Source organism: Mastigoproctus giganteus, chromosome 10 (assembly GCF_048544385.1).
Source record: "Mastigoproctus giganteus isolate SK-2022 chromosome 10, ASM4854438v1, whole genome shotgun sequence".
Taxonomy (NCBI): domain Eukaryota; kingdom Metazoa; phylum Arthropoda; class Arachnida; order Uropygi; family Thelyphonidae; genus Mastigoproctus; species Mastigoproctus giganteus.
The window spans coordinates 130,734,509-130,756,792 of record NC_143584.1 but is presented as its reverse complement, the minus strand read 5'-3'; the positions used below and the strand labels follow the sequence as shown (position 1 = coordinate 130,756,792).

Here is a 22,284-nt window from a genome sequence, read left to right as displayed (position 1 = left end):
AACGGACGACTTGAGTCTGGACGTAATTCTTATTAATATCACGAATAGGGGGGAGGGTGGTAATCGTTCTGAGAATATAAAAAAACGGGCAATGTTGAATTTGAATGATTTTTTAAAAAAAAAAAAGCTGTCATTCAAATCAACAATACCGATAGTTTATGCCTCGCCCGAGCTATTGCAGTCGGTATTTCTGCCCATCAGGACGATGCTAAAACATACAGACAGGTGCGAGAGGATAAATGTAGCATGCAAACTATCAGGGCTACAAATTTACACGGAATTGCAGGGGTTGATTTAGAAAGTTGTGGCTTGAATGAAGTTGAACTGTTTCAGCGTGCGATTCCCGATTACCAACTTGTTGTAATTTCCGCTGAGTGCGGTTTTGAAGTTGCGTATCGGGGCCCCGCTGCTGATAAACCGATATTTCTACTCAGTCACGACAGACATTATGATCTTGTGCGATCTTTGAAAGCTCTGTTTGGCAGTGATTATTATTGTCCCCTCTGCCTTAAAGTCTTACCTACTCGCGAGAGACTAAACACACACAATTGCCCTTTCAAGTGCAATAGATGCAGAGCTGTCGCCGTTCATAATGAAGACAACCTTCTCCTGTGTAATTTGTGTAATCGATTTTTCCAAGGCGAAGCATGCATTAATGCTCACAGGGCAAACAAAACCTGCTCAGAAGTGCATCGCTGTAGCATTTGTATGTGCACTTTTCTTACCAATACAGCACACAAATGCATCCACCCCGACTTTTGCAGCCATTGTAAAACTGTGCACAAAACACAACATTGTTTTGTTAAAAAACCTGAGGACCCAAAGCACGATGTTTCTGTTGTCTACTTTGACACAGAAACAGTCTTGCTGGATGGTGAACATGTGGCTGTGCTCTGCGTTGCTTCTTTTGACAACCAAGAACGCGTTTACTGGGGCCGAAATTGCATGGCTGAGTTTTTGGATGAATTGTTAGGAGTCCGAGAGACCTTGAAACGAGGTAGTGATGGCCGAAAACTTCGACGCACAGAGCCAAAATATAGGAATGTGCGAGTAATCGCCCACAACCTTCGCGGTTTTGACGGCTACTTTGTGCTTTCTTATATTTTTGCGAAACACATAGTTCCTCGCACTATCTATGATGGGTCAAAGATTTTGGGCATCTTTCTGTCATCGCTAAACATAGTCTTCTTGGACTCTTATTCCTATCTAGCAGTTCCACTCCGAAAACTGCCAGCTATGTTCGAGCTGCCAGAGGTGCGTAGGGGCTTCTTCCCTCACGAATTCCACAAGATAGATACATTAGATTATGTGGGAGCTTTGCCCGACCAAAAATATTTTAAACCGGAATTCATGAGCGAAGAAACCCGTACGGAATTCGTGTTATGGTACCAAGAGAAGTCACGAGATACCTACAACCTGAAATGTGAACTTTTGGCCTATGCCTTAGACGACGTGAGGGTATTGCGAGATTCCTGCAATAAGTTCCGTTCTCTCTTCATAGCAGTCTCGCAAGTTGATCCTTTCTGTCAGGATGTTACTATAGCCGGTGCTTGTAGCAGGATCTTTGCCAGAAACTATTTAGAACCAAACACAATGGCTATCCTGCCACCTGGCGGCTACATAGGGAGTAACACACAGAGTAGGAAGGCGTTGGCTTGGCTTTCGTGGCTGGAACAACAGAACAACATTAAAATTCAACACGCTCGGTCGCAGGGTGGGGAAGTTAGAGTAGGTCCTTTTTTTTTAGATGGGGTATGTGATAGAACCGCTTACGAATTCTATGGTTGTTACTATCACGGGTGCAAGAAGTGTTTTCGGTCTAGCACTATACAGACACAGAGATACAAACCTATGGGTGCCCTATACGCTGAAACCATGGATCGTGAGGCCTTCATTAGGGCTCAGGGATATGATGTGGTTTCCGTATGGGAATGCCAGTTTGACAACCAACAGAAAAACGACCCTGCCATGAAAGAATTTGTTGCAGCATTCATAACGCACGAATCGATTACCCCTCGTAGCGCTCTCAGAGGTGGTAGAGTTGACTGTTTTAAACTTTACCACAAGGTGGCGGATAACGAGGAGATTCACTATGTGGATTTCTGTTCGTTGTATCCGTGGGTTTGCAAATACGGCGTATTTCCTCGCGGTCACCCTGAAGTCATTCTTAGCGACTTTGACTATAGTCACAATGCATACTTTGGTATAATCCATGCTAGGGTGACAGCGCCCGAAAAGGAGTTCTTACCTGTCCTCCCAATAAGCTCCAATGGCAAGCTAGTGTTCCCACTATGCGGTGCTTGTGCCGAGCAGATGTCGCCCACTTGTAATCACGAGGATCGGAGCTTTTCGGGAATCTGGTGCACGCCTGAGTTTTACCTGGCTGTTGAGAGCGGTTATAAAATTGATAACATCTACGAAGTTTGGCATTTCAAAGAGAGCCATAAGTCGTTATTTGGTGGCTACATAGACACCTTCTTGAAAATCAAACAGGAGGCGTCGGGCTGGCCCGAAGGGGTTGAACCCGATGCATACATTTCCGATTTTAAAAGTAGGGAAGGTATTTCTATGGACAGGCACGAAATAAAGGCGAACCCCGCTAAGCGTGCACTTGCAAAATTATGTCTCAATAGTCTCTGGGGACGGCTCGCAATGAGAACTAATAGGGTGAGCACTGCAGTATGTAACACTTACGAAAGCGTTGTAAAGCTTTTCATGGATGACACAAAAATCATCCACGACGCCATGTTAGTGTCGGAAGAAATAATGCAAGTTGCATTTGCCCCGATTGACGGAACGGAAGAAACACACCGTCGGGGCAATGCAGTCATTGGCTCTTTCGTCGCTTCCTATGGCCGAATAAAGCTCTACAAAGCTATGGCCCCCCTACGCCTATCTCTTTTATATTGCGATACCGACTCGATGGTGTTCGTCCAAAAACCGGGCGACGAACGTCCACCCATAGGTCACTCGCTGGGTCAGCTCAGAGACGAATTGTCTGGGGACCACATTGTTGAGTTTGCCTCGACCGGTCCCAAATCTTACTCCTTCCGCACCCAAGGGGGTAAAACAGTGACCAAATGCAAGGGTGTGACTCTTAATGCCAAAAACGCGAAGCTGATCAACATGGACGTTATGACTGCTGCTGCAAAAGGCCAACATGTTGACGTTTCTGTCGAGGTACCGTTTTCTGTCCGGAGAGACAAACGTACTTCTCGTCTCCTTGAGTCCTCAGTAACAAAAAGGTTTGGATTTACTTTCGCTAAACGTGTGGTAGGAGACGACACACGCACTTACCCTTATGGATATTTCCAAGACACATAGCGAAAGCTAACCACCTAATCATCATACTTTCAACATTAGAAAAAAAAACCCAGTGAAATCCCCATGTTTTTGACACTAAGCAGTTTTTCAATGGCTACCTCTGGTGACGTCTCCTTTTTTTTTCAGGATGTCGGCGAAGTCGATCGGGCACGTCTTCCCCATCCTATTCCCACCGACGTCACATTCGTGACGGCACTCGGATGGGAATCGCAGGGCGCCGGAGCGTGGGGGGATCGCGGCACCCCTCCCACCCATCACGTTGTGATGGGCGCGCACACGGGGGGATCGCGGCACCCCTCCCACCCGTCACGAAGTGACGGGCGCGCTTAGATGAAGGGGAACACCTTTTTTCATAACTCACAGTTTTTTTGTTTTTTTTTAAAAAAAAGGGGACAATGTTTCGTTTTTTTTCTGGAGACGTCACCTTCTGTCTTTTACCGTTACTAGTCCTGCCTCTCGCATCGGCGCGCGAACACACATAAATACATGGTCCAGACTTGCGCGCGATCATTTACATAATGTTTCATCATCCCTTCACAGCGATAGTCTCGGGAGCGACACAGAGCGGCAAGACAACATTTGTGTTGTCTCTATTAGAAAATAGTGAACATTTAATTTCGCCACCACCTCAAAGAATCGTCTATTGCTATTCAGAACTTCAAGATAAGTTTCAGTGTTACCCGCAAATCGAGTTCGTGGATGGTTTAAACATCCCCGAATTCGATCCAAAAGTAAACAATTTACTTGTTTTAGATGATCTTATCAGCCAAGTAAAAGATAGTATTGTTGTGTCAGAGATATTTATTAAAGGATCGCATCACAGAAATCTGAGTGTAATATTATTAACGCAAAATTTGTTCTCCCAAGGTACACAGTTCCGTACAATTAGCTTGAATTCACACTACTTGATTGTTTTTAAAAACCCTCGCGACTCGCGACAAATCTCACATCTAGCTAGCCAAGTGTTTCCCGGAAGGACACGAGTTTTAGTCGACATATATAAAGATGCCACACGCGATCCGCATTCATATTTGCTGTTTGATTTTCGTCAGGAAACTGCAGATATACTAAGGCTGCGCTCACACGTATTGCCAAGCGAAGGATCTACTATAATCTATGTGCCCTCATGGCTAAGCGTCTAAAAAACAACGCTAATTTCATAAAGTATCTGGCGGAAGCTCGACCAAAACAAGCATCCACTCTGCTAAAGAGCTCAGACCCCACACAAATAAATTTGCTCTGTGAAATCTGCAAAAATATAATCAAAGGCTGTATTCCTTTGCCTGACAGAGTGAAAAACAAGTTACAGCGCAAAAAACGTCTGCTCAGAACACTAGCAGATAAAAAAGTGGCATTTAAAACCAGACGGAAGTTAATAATTCAACAAGGAGGTGCTCTGTTCCCATTATTGGCCAGCATCGTAGCCCCACTAATTGCAAGTTTGATTCGAAATGAACGAGTCTTTACGCAAATTCTTGCTTGTAGCTGCACCGCCAGAACAAAAACAGATGCTTTCTTTAGACGAGCAAATGTCTCAAATCTTAAAAAGGCAGGATTTACCGCCAGAGTCAAAAGTTAAAATGTACCTTCAGATACTGCAAACATATTTAGGTCTGAAAAATAATGCCGCAAAACAGCCGTCTCCGACGGCATCGAATGACATCGAGGGTACCGTATCAGCAGCCGCCACCGCCGCCGCCGTCTCACTACCCAGAATTCCCGATTCTGAAGCGCAGCAACAACAGCCCGAGGGCGGAGTGAAAAAAAAATCCCGTAAGCATGTCAAAAGCCGATATACTGCTCTGATATCACCGCGTCGTTTGAGAAGAAAACACACTTGGATATCGTTGTGGTAAGTTTTTTTCAATAAAACAGACACTTTTAAAATAAAATAAAATTTTATTTTGCAAGTAAATGTTGAAGTACATGTAATGTGGCTCTAACATCATTTGCCCACAAATCTTTACAATAATATTTGTTTACAATCTTTGACATAGAAATATTTCTACACCTATGTATTAGGAAAAAAATACAGTGTAGTCCACAAGCTATAGATTCTGGATGTTGAATCACCACTTTGTTATAAGTCCATTTCTTGCTGTTTTGGTTAAGGAACTCTGCAATGTCCTGTGTCGGCGCTCTTGCAAAGCTGTCGAAATATTGACTGCTGTTTTTTCCCAGGAAGATGCAAATCCAGTGAGTGCCTGGCATATACGAAAAGTCCGTATTGATGACTAACAATGCTGGTTTTCTCTGTATTCTTGACGGTAACTCGTCCCTGGCACAGACACCTATCAGATGTTTTCTCGATTCACTGTCTGCTTCTAAAACCTTTAATATATCTCTAGTGTTCATAATTTACGATTATCGAACGGTCTTTAGTCACAGAAAGAATGTTTTCGAATTCGGCATACAAGATCACTGTAACGTTTTTGGGTAGAGGTTCTGCGAATTTCAGTTCGAGCCGAACTCCACCTCGTCGTAAAGAACTAATATGTGCGCCCACCGCATTACTGTCTGGAGTTAGATCAAAAGCATAAAGCACGTTCCCTTCTGTATAATCCAAGATTGATATGTCGTTACCGCAGTCGGAATTCCATTTATTTAGCGATGTAAACAGTGATAGGTAGGACCGCGTATAATGTCCATTCTTATAATCGGGTGTTAGCGGAATGGAAGGGTACTGCACACCATCAGCAGTCAGAAGTAAATAACACAGGTTGTAGTGACCAAAATTGAATGGGTTGGTTTTGAGGGAGCCGTTGAAACTATCACTGGACACAATACCGACTATTAAACGAGCGGGGATCTGGCCTAGATATATATTGTCTCGGGTACAGTCTGACATGCCTTTTGGAATTGAATAGTAACTTACATCAACTCTGTTAATGGGATATACAAGGGGATGTTTTTCAAGAACACTCATGTGCGCTAACTGTATGCTGGGGTTAAGTTTAACTTTACGCACAAAAAGACACGCCTCGCATATATGAATTTTAGCAGTATTGTCGAGAGACAGCAGACAGAACTCGGGCGAACTGCGAACCATTCTAAGACGGATCGATACGCTGTTAATAATATATTTGGCCTGATGACACAAATCTAGTCTGAGACGACCCAAAAGTTCCACAGTTTTGGTTTTCGAAAAAAACTTCATACGTTGATTCATGCCGCTGTCGGCCTGAGAAAACATTTGCGGAACATCGGGAACATTGTCTTTTACGAACAGTTCTGTAGTGAGCTGGGATTTTTTTGCTCCTCTGTCAAAATTCAAAAGCGTTTCTAAATAAGCTCTATACGGATATGTGTCGCTGCTTGGATTAATTAATTTGTCTTGAACGAAAAGATCCACATGTTTAAACATGGAGTGAAAAAAGTTATTGACAACGCCGACACTCGATGTTAGTTCTTTTCCATCGCTTTGAGTTAACTGTACTTTGAGTCGCAAATAAGTTTTTCCCAGGTCCAGATATTCTTCAGATGTTCCGGGTATGGAAAATTCTATTGGTCCCGGCGTATCCACGGATGCTAAAGGCAAGAATGTAACGTATGAAGATTGTTCGATGCATAGATTCGTAGCAGGCTGTGCAAACAGGTCTAATTCTGACATCATAACCTCGCCCATCATTGAAAGATGTCCTGATATTTTTTTTTTTTCGAAGCTTGCCTCCACTCTGACTACGGACTTTTTGCTTAATGGCCTGTCCTACTTCAGAAGCTCGATTTATAAATGATCGTTTCACGGGTGCCCCCGAAATGACATCATCGATCATATTACGACCTGCCGACAACACTTGGCGACCTATGAACTTGGCAGCGGGTTTCAAAAGTGGAGAAAGAAATGTAAATGCTGATCGGAATATACTGCCTAAACCCTGGCCCCTCTGGATCACTGCTCCTGCAAAGTAGGGATTTCCCCCCCGCCTGCACTTTGTAGTATTCGACGTACGCGTTCATTGAGGCCGAAAATGCAACTTAATTAGAGTTTTACCACCTCTGAAAGGAAATAACTGACCTGTGTCTGTGCGAATTTGAATAGAAACGGACTGAATGCTTGAGAGAAGCACAGGGTAATAATCCAAATGTAAGAATTCACCACTGCTTCCGAACGGTACTACTCGCAACAGAGGCGCTCTAGTATCGCCTACAAACTGGTCCTCAATCAAGGCACTATAAACGAAATAAGACCCGACCCCTCTATTTATATCACCCGGAAATTTCGATCTCACCGTTCCTTCGAAACCATTGGGCATACGTTCAAAACCGAGTAAATCGCCGAGTCCAGTCTCAGGGAAGCAAAGACGCACACTACTTTCTATTTCGAAAGAAACAAAACCATGTGCATTAACAGAACCTTTAATTTCGGGGGCTATAAAAGTCATAACCTTTAGAATTTCGGAGACGCTATTGTAACGACCATAAGGAATTTTATGCTCGCGAACATCACGAGTCGGCGGTTGTACGAACACAAGCTTCCTGTCAACAGACTCACTGTCAGTTTTTATTGATGGTATCACTATTTTACCTTTAGCTATCCACTTTCTGATGTGCTCTCCTTTGAAATTTCTATATTTGTCAACAATATCACCCCTCACTGCTACCTTGTGGGCTAGTCCTAGAATTCGAGCTGTTCGTAAAGGCATACGCAACTCACAACCATTTTTAACACGAATTGTGAATCTCTCTTTGAATTCTGTCTCTTCTACTTTAAACTCTAAATTGGCATTAAGACCATACATATGCTCAATCAATTTAGTCGAATTTTCGTACTCGTCGTGCAACATGTAAACCTCGGGGTTCCTAATTGTCGGTTCTTTCTGTAGAATTGCAAACTCGGCCCAACCTTCGGAAATATTGTCCCAGGACTTAGGTACGTGTATTTCGGCAAGTGCTACCTGCCACTTGCCTTTCAGCGATATAGTGTCGGGTAAGACGATGGTAAAATTAGATTGCGTATTCTGGGGATGGAAAGCCATACAGGCATTACTAGGTAGGGTTAGGAAGAACATCTTTAGCCGAAACCCAACTGTTGTAGGAAGCTGGATATCCTAGCCACTTAACACGCAATTGACGCTCTCCTCCCACACGTCGCTCCTTAAGTACTTTTTCAATAAGATACACGTCGATTGGTAACGAGTCGTGAATATTAACAAGCTGAAGCTGTTGTTCGTAAAAGGTACCTTCGATCGTTTCGCCTGTTTTGTCTTGTACTCTGTACACAACTGGTTTTCTTCGTTTCAATACTTGAGATATAGTAAAAATCTCACGCGTCCAATTGCCCCAGAATCCTTTGCGGAATAGATGTGAACCTGTACTTAGAACGACACGATCCCCCAGTTTAAATTTAGGAATCTGTTCTTTGGTTTTTTTCAAGTACAATTTCCTGTAGACGTCTTCTTCATTATGCAAAGTGACATCGGCAGGTGGCATTCCTATGGCTCGATGTGGGGTTCGATTATAAGTAGCTACAATGTCGGGAAGAACATGCACATATTTCTTACTTTCAGAATAAGTTATCCATTTAAATATTTTTTCTTTCAGAGTTCGAATAAAACGTTCAGCGATTGCAGCCTTTTTCTCCGATCTAGTAGTATAAAAATTAATGTTGAGAGATTTAAATAGAGCCCTCACATCTTTGTTGATAAACTCTCTGCCTCTGTCGCTGTTAAGACTGAATGGCGTTTATTGCTTGAAAATTGATTTGAATGCTTTTACCATCTGCTTCGATGTTTTATTTCTAAGTGTTCTCACCCAGGCGTATCTAGAAAAAGCGTCTATACAGACGAGTAAATAACGCACTCCGCCATTAGCATCAGACAGATTGGAAACCTCTGCTAAGTCACACTGAAACGTATGGTGTAATCCAGGAACTATTATTTGGTTTCTAGGAAAATTAACTCTTTGAGGTTTGTGTCTGACATAAGCAGGCTGAGATGACAAATACTCTTTCACGATACGCCGGGATAATTTTGTATGCTTTTGTAATGCATTAATACCACTAAAACTCCCAACGACGCGCGGATCGTTGTAATCTTCTAACATTTCTTTTTTTTTTCCAGACGGAGTTCTACGAAAACCAGGAACACTTATGGAACGACCCATGTTTCTTGGCATCTTATATGGATGCTTTGGATGCTAATGACCCCACTAAGTTGTAAACCCCACTAAGTTGTAATTTTTATTTTTTATTATGTATATATGTAAGTGTTGATTTTGTGATTAGTAACTACATCTGTAAAACTTACAAATAAAAGTATGTCTATTTGAAAAAGATATTGTCTGTCTTTTTTCTTAGAAAGTAGAAAATAAGTTTCCATTAATCAATAACCTTTTTAAAATTGAGAAGTTACTTTTAGAAAAGAAAATGATTTCAAATATATATTAAAAAAGAAAGAAGAAAATAAGTTTTAATTTTCCATTAATCAATAACCTTTTTTAGGAAAGAAAATGATTTCAAATATATATATATATATATTAAAAAAAAAAAAAAAAAAAAAATCGAACTTGCAGACAGAAACAGAAGATGGCGCCAGTGCTTCACGAAGGTGGTAAATAAATATAAACACATTTTACTTTTCAGGTTTTTTTTTTTCCCTGTTTAGAAAGACTCTACACATCAGAATACAAATTCAACTTGCAGAGAAAAAATGGAAACATCATAAATAATTATGGGTAAAAATATATACATATAAATTTAACCATAAAAAGGATATAAAATGAAATAAATTCCTTAATTTCAGATTTTTCAGCTTTCAGAATTATTCACTAGATGGAGCCAAAGTTTCTTTTTTGGTAAATATCAAAAGCAACTTAAGTTTTTTTTCCCATAGATGGTAAACAGTAGAATACAAATTCCAGAGGAACCATCACAAATAGTTATGGGTAAAAAAAAATATATACATATAAATTTAACCATAAAAAGGACATAAAATGAAATAAATTCCTTAATTTCAGATTTTTCAGCTTTCAGAATTATTCACTAGAGGGAGCCACAGTTTTCTAGGTCTTCCATTGTCATGGCAATCTCCGGGCACAAACTGTTGTGGTCCCCAAGTATGTGGGAAAAAAAAAAAAATATATATATATTTAAACATCTTAAATAAAATCTTTAATTTCAGCTTTCAGAATGCTTCCAGAGATGGCGACACCGTTTCTTGGTAGTTACGATGTCGTGGCAATCTCCGTTCAAGAAGTATGTGAGAAAAAAATATATATATTTAAACATCTTAAATAAAAATCATTAATTTCAGCTTTCAGAATGACACGCTAGATGGCGACACAGTTTTCTAGGTCTTACTTTGTCGTGGTAATCTCAGTGCACAAACTGTTGTGGTCCCCAAGTATGTGGGGAAAAAATATATATTTATTTAAACATCTTAAATAAAATCATTAATTTCAGCTTTCAGAATGACACGCTAGATGGCGACACAGTTTCCTGGTAGTTACGATGTCGTGGCAATCTCCGTGTGTGTGTGTGTGTGTGTGTGTGTGTGTGTGTGTGTGTGTGTGTGTGTGTGTGTGTGTGTGCACGAACCCACAATTCATTGCGAACACGGTAGCTTGAAAACCAACGCGGTAAAACAGACGACTTCTACGGCATCAACCGGCCAGAAATCACAGGCAAAGTCACAGACGTAGTCGGTTTATACCCCCCAGACCAATCAGAACATCGGTTCGTATCCCCCTCCAATCAGAACAAGGCGAAATACAACTTCCTACGTCACACTCACACCACTCTTAACTATAACAGCTACATTTACACATATTCTTATAACTGAAAGGGTAGCTGTGGGGATAAGCACTGGACCATCAGTAGCAATGACTTGGGTTTGAGCCTGGGTAAAGTAAAAAAATAATTTTAATTTAATGTCGAAAATAAGTGGCGCCATCTAGCGGGCGAAATAAGAACTAAAATATTTTTTTCCTCCGAATCGGCAACTAAGCCTCGGCGCAACAGCTAAACCTAAAGCTCGACTCGCCTCACCGGAGCATGCTCAAAACCGAAACGGCAAAACAAACGACCGAGGCGGCAGCACACACGAAAACTGACGCCAAAATTCATAGAGCCGTACTCGGTTAGAACCCCAACCTTCCCTACTGAAACCCAACAATAGTGCAAGCCATTTTAAGAGGATCCGCGATTTCTGCCGTCCAACAACGTACAGACCTGGGCGTTATTTTTGATCAAAAAAGCTCTCCTTTCTACAGCACATAGACCACCTGCAAATAAAGTTCTGTCGACTCCGGTGGATGATTAAACAACAACTTATACACGTCCAAGACCAGGACGTTGGGTGTACACACATTAAGACATGTGTATATCCGGTCATACTCTATAGCGGTGAAGTCTGGACTTCAACTGCTAAGACGGATTTTCGCCGGGGAATTCTGCCTATTGAAGTGGGCCATATGGAAATTTCGGCTGCCCCTTTGCACCAAGGATCACCCAGATGGCGGCAGCTCTCAGCATCAGACACCTTCCTGCCATCAGTCACGAGAAGATCGTCTTTGCCGTTGAAATGATGGTTGGCATTATTTTGGTAACATATTTCTGGGCTAAATACGGATGGAGGATCCCGGTCCCAAGCCTTAGGGCCAATCCAATCCTTCAGGCCATCAAAACCGGTTAAAGTTCTCTGATCGGTTCTTACCAGTGCAAATGCTGCAGGACATACACTCCTTGGACAGCGACCTCTACAAGTTTGCAGTCGATAAGAAATATAGAGAGAACGCACTCGATCGACTTCATTCTCAGGACCGCGTCACAAGACATTAGAACCTACTCCCGAGGACCTATCCATCACTGCCATGGATCCATCGCTCTAGTGTTCAAACCTTTCTGAAGTCATGATTTTTTTCCCATCTTTCTTTATTATGTTATATAATTTCTTTTATATAAACCTCTGGCTTGCAGCCGTGAAGGGAGTTGTATACAACAATGTGCTTTCTGTATACAAAAATAAAAATAAAAATTATTATATTACGGCCACCCATAATTTCTTACATACTATACCCGTTTATGTAATATGTCTGTAAATTGAGTGTGTTCTCTGGTCGATTTGCCTGTTTTGCGGAACGAAAAAATCCCCACTTTCAGTGTGGGGGGGGGGAACCTTGCTATCTACGCTTGTTATCTATTGACTGACCATTAAAGTTCTAGCGTAAGAAGCTGTTCGGCCTTTTATACTGGTAGCTATGCTTCAGAGTCAATTATGGATGGGGTGGATAAAATTCAAAATTTAAATAATTAAAAATTTAAATTCCACGATTGCTCTGTGTGTGTGTGTGTGTGTGTGTGTGTGTGTGTGTGTGTGTGTGTGTGTGTGTGTGTGTGTGTGTGTGTGTGTGTGTGTAAAAGAGTAATAATGTGTATAAGTTAGAAAGGATAAAGTTGTAGCCTTTTTTTTGCGTTGCGAAATGCTCAGTAAATTAAGAAACAGTAAGTCACGCCATATCGTTAAAAATGTAAAGTATAAGGTATCAGTATGTATTAATGCGTAAGTGTAGAGACGTGCAAAAGTTAAGTATTCCAGCTTGATAATAATTCGTAAAAATATTTATATTGAATGTGAGTTATCTGCTTAATTTATGTTGGGTGTTCTTTGTTTCAATCTACTGTTTACACTAATGTTTATAACCCCGAAACTGGAATATTGTGAGGTCAGAGGCCAATAATCACTGAACACATAGGCGACCACCTGCAACTAGCGATCAGTTACATACATATAGAACACCGCTTTACCACATGGGATGCGCATCCACAAAATATATTTTCAATGGTTGAATAAACTATAAAGCTCGCTGTTACAACGAGTTAGTAAAGACATAGCAAACTCGCTGGGATAATTCGCCCCATGGTGCTGTAACCAGGACGTTGCACCCAGGCGTTACTTTCACGCCTTCTAAGGCTGTCAGAAATTGGTTCTCATTGAGTCCTCATTCCTCGTCACTGGACATGTCTCGCTGAATGAAAAACTCCACCAATTTGGTGGAGTTTTTCATTCAAGAGCAGAGATCCGTTACAACGGATCTCTGCTCCCTATGAAGACCTAGCACGTACACTGCACGGCAAAAAAAAACAGTTGGATGTATTGCTCCAGACTCCAGCGAACTTCAATACAATACAATACAATACTTCAGAGCACTTCAATACTTTGCAGTTACAGCTTTCAAGCTTTAAAGACAAATCCTCAGAGAGGAACTCACCACTATCTCAGCGTCCAACATAGATATTTTCTTTTTAGGGTCCGTAGTCTAACGAAGGAACCTTATAATGTCACTCGATTGTCTGTCTGTCCGTCCGTCCGTCCGTCTGTCACAGCATTGTATCTCTGGAACCACTGAACCTATTGACTTGGAATTTTGAAAGTTTATTTTAAATAAACTATTTAATATTAAATTTTGAAATTAGATTTATTGTAAAAATGCAATGAAGGAAATATGGGGCCAACATAATGTCATATTGATCGTTGTTGACAAATGGGGAGGAGTAAAATGGGGGGAAACAAATGTTGTTGACAACCTATAGCTTATTATATACCGTTGGAAAGAGCTCAACGAGTAGACGTAAAATATAATTTTAAATATATTTAAAACTAAAAATGGCAGCGCCAGACAGGAAAATGTGAGTAATTTTCGTGTCCCCCCCATATTTCCGTCGCTAATGGAGCTAAAAATTTAAAAATCACATTAGCTATGCGTTATTCGATGCTTATCAAGGGGAAACTATTCCGATTGAAATCTATCATTTACTTTTTGTGTTAAAATTAAAAAAACAATTTTTTATTGCACTTCAATAGTGCACTTCTTTTTACTAAGTAATTCTCCTTTTTGTGACAAAAGGGTTGCTAAATAGTTAGTTAATCATTTTATAAAGGTCATTTATAAATTTTGCGACGAGAAGTATTTTTTAACAATTTTCAAAGCTGGAGTTGTCCCAGCAAGGTGGCACTCAGAGAGCCAGTGTTGAGACGGCGGTGGGGGAGAGACGCCTGCGCGGAGTCTTGCACGGCCCTCACCTGCCAGTCGCTTCTCCCCCAAGACTTTAATCGCTTCTCCAGGAAGAAGTCGGAGTCGCTTCTCCCGCCCTTTTCATTCACAACAACTGGAAAGACTCAAATAGACAACGTTTTCGTTAATTCCTCAGTTTTAGGCCAAGCCAGGGTACTAGAAACTTTTTTCAGTACCATAATGCTCTCTATTTGAGATACTATACTAACGACCATTTGTGACTACGGACCCTTCAACCTGAGTGCTAAGCACTCAGTAGCTGACTGATTTATTTATTTTATTTTATTTTTTTTTTTTTCTCTCTAGTGTATGTTGACTTTTTTTTTCCCCTCGCATTCTGTCCGAAGTCAGCCGTCACTCTAATGCAGTGAATTTATTTATCTATTTTATATATATATATATATATTGTTATTAATTTTTTTGTCCTGTTTTGCCTTTTTTCCCCTCGTGTTCTGTCTGCATTAGCCATTGTAGTGCAGTTTTTTTTTTTTTAACCAGCACCATAAGCTTTTTTTTTTTTTTTTGTCATAATCTACACCACAGGTGGGTTTCCCCAGCCTCTAGAATGGGCACCAGGAGGATCCTGGCCCACCTTCCTGTGATGTGGACAAGTACCCAGCATCATCTCTCCAGGTGACTGATGCTTTTGGGTAGCCAAGCGGCCAGACCACAACAGAACATGCACACTTTTCACATAAACCTACACCAATCACATTTCTGGGCCTTTTACAGTTGATTCTCTTCTTTACAGTGACTCGAGGTGGAGTTGAAGAGACGTTCCCGGTGTCGCCCTTTACATATATACGCATGTCCATCTAAACCATAAAATTCTAGCTAACTTAGATTTATAACGTCAACCTATTATAAGCAATGGTTAATAAAAGCACAGGTTCCTACAATTGAACAATCCTACAATAAAGGCAATTTTTTTTGGCTTTAGCTAGCCAGGATTTCAAGGCGGTTGAGTAAATCGGTGGCGAAATAAGAAAGAAAGAGAAAGTAAAGTTGTACAACTGGCAACAAATTTGTCGAAGCCTGAGTATTACTTTACTTCGTACTGACGATGGGAATTGAACTCAGTCCTCTTTCGCCTAAGTGATATGTGATGTAACCACTCAACCTTCAGGGATACCCTCCTCCTGCTAAATTTTTTTTTAGCTGCAGTCTGTTAATTAGGTGGGCAGAGTGGTACTGTGTGTGTGTGTGCGCGCGCGCTAGCTTAAAAATAATGACTGCAATTGTGCGACAAGGATTATGTATGAGTAGATATGTAGATATATGATGTCATAAACGGTGACATAAAAATGTCATCAGAGCTTGGCTAATTAAGGGTTTGAAATATTAAACGAAATGCGAAGTCATCAAAATTTATGGATTTTTATTAAATCGAACTGCAGTTGGCCTGGTTTATTTTATTATTTTTTTCTTCTTCCGACTGTACAGCCGAGTGAGAAATTACTCTCCAGTTATGCCTGGTAAGAAAAAAGAAATGTTCGATTAACCTTTTAATAATTCAGATTTTTATTACTTGAACGTCCAGTTTATCATACAATCTAAATAGACGGAGACAAGCCATAAAAATCTTCCAAACTTCATGAGCGTGATAAGTCATGAATAACTGGAGGTCGTTGAGGCGAAATATTTCAGACAGACTCTTATTTTCCTAAGTTTCATAAAATTTAATTGATCACTTGTAGAGAAAATTCTGATGGCACTCTGCCAAACTCGTTATGTTGATACCAACGAAAAGATATAGGGTTTGAATTACAAATTGATTTTTACTTTGCTAAGGACAAAAAAAAGTGTAAAAATTTCGTATAAATGGTGTATTAAAGATTTCTGGTTTCGCAATGCAATTAACACACTACATATCTAATCAAGAAATGTGGGTTTCCAATAGTGGGCCAAAGCTTCTTGCAGAAATCTCCTACTGGTGGCTTCTGCAAGAAGCTTTTGGCCCACTATTAGTAGATCCAGGCGAATAATTATTTCACAGCAATTAAAAACTCATTTTGACAGTCCGCAGGAAAACGAACCATTAACGTTACCCTGAAGAGAAGAGCAAATAAAATAAAAATAATAATAATTAAAAAAAAAAAAAACAATCCTTTACAAACCAATTTCATAGCGGGATCCCAAAATGTTTATTTTAATGCTACAAGTTCTAGTGCACTACATTTTCATTTTAGATTGCCGACTTATCCGATAGAAGAGTAAAAATCAGTAATAACTGTTCTCATTACGATGACTGTTAAATACCCAAAGAAGTTCCCTAATATTTTTTTACATAACAAAACAAGAAAGGCATCGTCTCATTATTGCAGCTGCAAGAATAGCATTTTATTATCGAAAATATTTTAGAGTAAATCAGGAAGTGTTAATGCCTTGAGCTGTTAAAAATGTGAACTTATGTCACATAAGATCTAATCTTTCGAAAGTCAACTCTTAAGTTTCACTGTCACAGGTGATTCAAAAGTGAAAGTGTATATTTGGTGTGGATGTTCTGCAAAAATATACACAAAATGAAGTACATGTACTTTGAATTTAAAGCACTTCTATCGAAGGCCGACCGGGCTAGCCGAGTGGGTAAAGTACCTGCCCGGCAACCCAAAGGTCGCGGGTTCGATTCCCGCCTCGGGCTTGGATCAAAGTACTGCAAAAACCTTGGGAGGTGCAATATGGCCACAGAAGCCGATGCGCCAACAACTACCAAATCAAAAAAAAACTTCTATCGAAACATATGACCTCACCCTTGCTGACGTCACTTCCGCTCTAACAGATTCAATATAAAGCTCAATGTTCAAACGCTCAGGTAATTCGCGTGGCGCGATCGAGCGAGCAGTCATATACAATACCGATTAACACTAAATTACACTTGAAATCAGGCTTATCCGATAATGTGTGAATATGCCACTGATCAAAAATTTAAACTATTTATGATAAGCAGTTCTTGGCGTGAAAAAGTCGACTCGTTATTTCTCGATCCTTCTCATCGATGAGAAGGTCCGTATGGTGAATATATTTATGTATGATCCACCAACAAAACTTAAGTCGGATCTTTCTATCTCCTGTCTGAAGAGTTTGAATTCTTGTGGCATGAGCCAAAAGGAAGTGACTCAGTATGATATACGGAGTATTTCAATAAAACACATTCGGATATCTCACTTATTTTTAGGTTTAGACTATTTGTCGGCCGACCTTTGTCATACTGGACTTAAGTTTTTAGATCGTACGTTAAAATTTAACTAAATATTACCGTTTAGAATTTAAGATTACTAAATTTAAATTTTACCCAACCGTTGAAGTTTTCTTAATGGAAAAGTTGTTCTCCGTTAAATGTCATCAGTGCAATTCTGAAACGAACATAAACCGATTTTATTTAAAAAAAAAAAAAAAAGCCGAAAATGTAACGGTTGTATGTGATGTTCACTCTTTGGAAATTGATACATGCATTTAGTTGTACAAGGGTAGTTATGTCGCATTTACTCATACTATAGCCGCTGTATTTTGTTTTGTTTCGTTTTTTGTTTTTTTTTGAACTCATTAAATAAAATCGATTGCGTTTCCTGCAGAAGATACAGAGGCTGCGTATAAAAATACAACTTATTCTGTTCCTTTCACTTCGCTTTCACTCTCTCTTTTCGATTAAATACAGGACTGACTAAAAAAAAAAAAAAACTATCCATTACTCAGTGCCTTAATTTTGCTGAACATTTTGTCCCTCCCCTTCACTTACCGAGAAGGGAAGGAACAACTCCCCCACTGAGAGAAAAAAGCAGCTGATTAAGCAAAATTTAAATTTAGAAACTCTAAAATCTAAACGGACGTAATTGAATTATAACACCAATTTCAAAAATTTTTGTCCAAATCCGACAAAAAAGATCCAGACGACAAAAAGTCTAAACCTAAAAATAAAAGCGATAGACCCCAGTGTTCTTTGAATTGAAACACCCACTACAACGAATAGTTATCGAAGAATCCATAGACACAGGATTCAGGACGGCCAGAGCTAGATTTAAGCTTAAGCAGAGAACCAAACCATGGAGCCTCGCAGTTTCCTTTTGTGAGGATAAAAATCTATAATTACATATTTTTGGGTCCCTCTTCACGTGCTTTGGCTTAGGGCCTTATCATGTCAAAGTAAATGCCCAGAATACGGCTAGTTGCGATTCTAACTGTCGTCTTGAACGAGGTTGATCGCAGTCACTTCTTCCTGTTATAAAGCATCATTCCGAGATTCTTGGAATGATGTGGGAGATAATGGCCAAAAAAAAAAAAGAGAGATATCGACAGAAATCATAGGTGGCGTTCGTCGATTTAACATTTCGGAATGGCCATACACAAAATGCATCTCGACAAAATTCCCGTCACTTGACTGATATGAGCATTCTGTGCCCCATCTCTTCTGCATTGTTTCGATATATCAATAGATATTCACGTCAAAAAATATTCAAGAAATTCAAGTTAAATTTTCTCTAAAATGATTTTATTTTTAACTTTTAGCATTAGCATTAGCATTAGTAGAGGCATTTGATGCAAGAAAGCAAGCTTGTGCAGCATCAGCCAAAAAAAAAAAAAAAAAAAAAAACCCACTTCCACTTCACCCCTCTGTTCGTTCAAAATACCTGTCCAGCTGAGCCTTAAACTTATTTAGGCTATCAACCTCCACCACAAGGGATGGCAGTCTGTTCCACCAACCAACCACCCGCTGGCTAAAGGCAAATTTCCGCACGTCTATCCTACATCTGTCTTTCCTCAATTTGAATTTATGCCCTCTCAGGTGATTTTTCTGAGCTAGAGGAAGAATCCCATCAGCATTGAGCATGCTTAAACCATTCAAGGCTTTATACACCTCTATCAGATCACCTCGCTGGTGCCTAGTCTCCAGACACTGTAATTTGCAAAACTTAAGCCTTTCTTCGTAAGAGCACCCCTTTGTTCCATTCACTAATCTTGTTGCCCTTCTCTGTACTCATTCCAGCAGCTCTACATCCTTCTTGAAATGAGGCCTCCAGACCTGTATACAGTACTCTAGGTGTGGCCTGACCATTGCCTTATACAATGGAATAATCACCTCCTTATCCCTGCTGGAAAAATTCCTGTATATCATTGACAATACTCCATGAGCTACTCTTGCAGCCCGTCTGCACTGATCAGAGAACTTCATATCTGCCTGCACAATCACCCCCAAGTCCCTTTCATTCTCTACCACTGTCAGTGTAGTACCACAGAGTTGATACGTTGCTCTGGGGTTGCTGTTTCCCATGTGTAGTACTTTACATTTGTCAATGTTAAACTTCATTTGCCACCTCTCAGCCCATCTGCTCAACCTTTCCAGATCCTGTTGCAGCAGCATAGTGTCAGTAGTGTCCTTGACAACCCTGCCAACCTTTGTATCATCTGCAAACTTGGACATTAAGCTTGATATACCATCATCAATATCATTTATAAATACAGAAAACAATAATGGACCCAACACTGAGCCCTGAGGGACTCCACTAATAACATTAGTCCACGTTGAGCAGTGTCCATTGATTACCACTCTCTGTCTTCTCCCACTCAACCACCCCTTTATCCATAGCAGCAATTTGCCTCCAATGTCACACTGCTCCAATTTGTGTAGCAGTCTTCCATGTGCAACAGTATCAAAAGCCTTTCTAAGATCCAAGTATATAATATCAAATTTATTCCCTGCATCCAGTTCTTTTGTGACTGCATCATAGTATCCAATTCAAGTTTGTCAGGCAAGACTTCCCCTTAACAAAACCATGCTGTGTCTGAGCTATAACTGAAGTCTTGTCTAAATGATCCTGCAGTGCTTCTTTAACCAGTGCCTCCATTAATTTTCCTGGAACAGAAGTTAAGCTCACAGGTCTATAGTTACTTGTGTCAGCCTTTGATCCTCCTTTGTGAATTGGGGTCACATTTGCACGTTTCCAGTCTATGGGTACCTCCCCTGAGTCCAAGGAAGCTCTCATAATTATGGCTAAGGGTTTGCTTACTTCCTTTGCTGCCTCCTTTAATATAACTGGATAGATCCCATCCACCCCGGGTGCCTTTCTTGTGTTTATCTTCAACAGTTTCTCCTCCACTTTACCCCCAGTTATTTCAAGATTCTGTAGCTTACTGCTAGAGTTGAATACACCTCTGCCATTCCCCTTGCTGAATAACTCCTCATGTGTGAATGTCGATGCAAAATATTCATTTAGTTTGTTAGCTACCTGAGCAGGATCATCAACAGTTGACCCATCAATATCAAGTGGACCAATCTGATTCATCCCCTTCCTTCTAGAGTTTACATAAGTAAAGAACTCTTTGCTGTTTTTCTTTGCATCCCTTGCCAAGGATTTCTCGTAATCTGCCTTCGCCTGCCTAACCTCCTTTGTAACTTGGTTGCATATCAACTTGTATCTATCATAGGCTCCTGTGTCATGTGTTAATTTGTAAGTATCCCATGCATTTTTCTTCTCTGCCATATGCCTCATTAGTTCATCTGACATCCATTTTGGCCTAAACCTTGAACAATATTTCTTAGTTGGTATGTAAAGCCTAGTAGCTTCCAAGATACGGTCTTTGAATGCTTCCCATTTTGAATTTGCTGTTGGTAACATCATCAGTTGGTCCCACTGTATAGAATTTACATACTGTCTCAGTCCATTGTAGTCGCCTTTACGGAAGCAATAACCCTTCCCTTTACCCCTAATGGTAGTTACCTCTTTCAGTAAATCCCACTTCAGCACACTGTGATCACTGCCACCTAGTGGTTCATTTATCTGCAGATTCTTAATGCATGAAGAATCACTGCTGATAATCAAATCAAGAGTATTACTCCCTCTAGTTGCCTCCCGAACATGCTGATGTAGAAAACAATCATCCAATAAATCCACAAAAGCCCTGCTAGTGTGTGAGTAACCAGCCCCCAAATTCCAGTCAATATCTGGAAAATTAAAATCTCCCATTATAAGACTCTCTGATTTACTGGCCCACTCTATTTCCCTGTACAGTTCCTTATTATACTCATCAGAGTCATTAGGCCTATAGCACACTCCTACTCTCAATTTTGATCTCCCAATGCTTATGTCACACCAAACTGACTCAACACTGCACTGTCCAGCGATGTCGACTGGCTTCACTTCCTTGGTTTTTATGTGTTTCTTAACTAATAGCATAACCCCTCCCCCCCTTCCTATCCTGTCTATCCTTTCTGTAGACGTTGTACTCCCCAAATTGCAGTTCTGCATCCCTTATATCTGTGTGACACCACGTCTCTGATATCCCAACAATATCTGCCTTTGATGTTTTGAGCAATACCTGAAATTCATCAAATTTATTTACTAAACTCCTAGCATTGGTGTACACGCAAGTATACCTGTACCTGTTTCTATTCTTAGCTACCCTAACACAACCCATGTGTTTATTTGTACCGCAATGGCTCCCAGCAGTCTCTGAAATACCATGCATCTTGTTTTTCAGGCTTCTGCTCATTCTAATAGAAGCAGTGCAAGAATCTCTTTCACTTCTGCCAGTGGCTACTGTCAATCTATTGGTCTTTGTCTACCCCCAAGCTAGCAGTTTTCCGACCCACCTAACACTGCCTCGATAGCATCAGCAAATATTCTTGCACCCTTTCTATTTAAGTGTATCCCATCCCTGTAGAAGCAATCTCTCCTGTTAACAAGTACAGTCCAGGCTGAAAAAAATTCTACCCCTTGAGCCTTGCACAATCTTTCCAGGGCCGAATTGATCGACAAGGCTCTCATCATATACTCCCTCCTATCGTGTCTGGGCAGAATTGCAGACACTTTCAAATTCAACCCTAATTCTCGGCTTTTGTTCAACAGTGACCTGTACTTGTTAAGTAATTCTGCCGGTCTCCTACTCTTAATATTATTAGTACCAACGTGTACAACTATATCACCTTTTGTGCCCTTAAAAGATGATATTCGCTCT

General features: G+C 40.4%; 1 protein-coding gene across 1 annotated transcript; it reads left to right on the top strand.

The window, feature by feature from the left end:
* Positions 1-246: 246 nt before the first annotated feature.
* LOC150079287 (uncharacterized) lies at positions 247-17,583 on the top strand. Its single transcript, XM_090383022.1, has 3 exons — positions 247-2,272; positions 4,810-5,097; positions 17,510-17,583. Exons 1-3 carry the CDS (start codon positions 247-249, stop codon positions 17,581-17,583), a joined length of 2,388 nt encoding a protein of 795 aa, XP_090239148.1.
* The last annotated feature ends 4,701 nt before the right edge of the window (positions 17,584-22,284 follow it).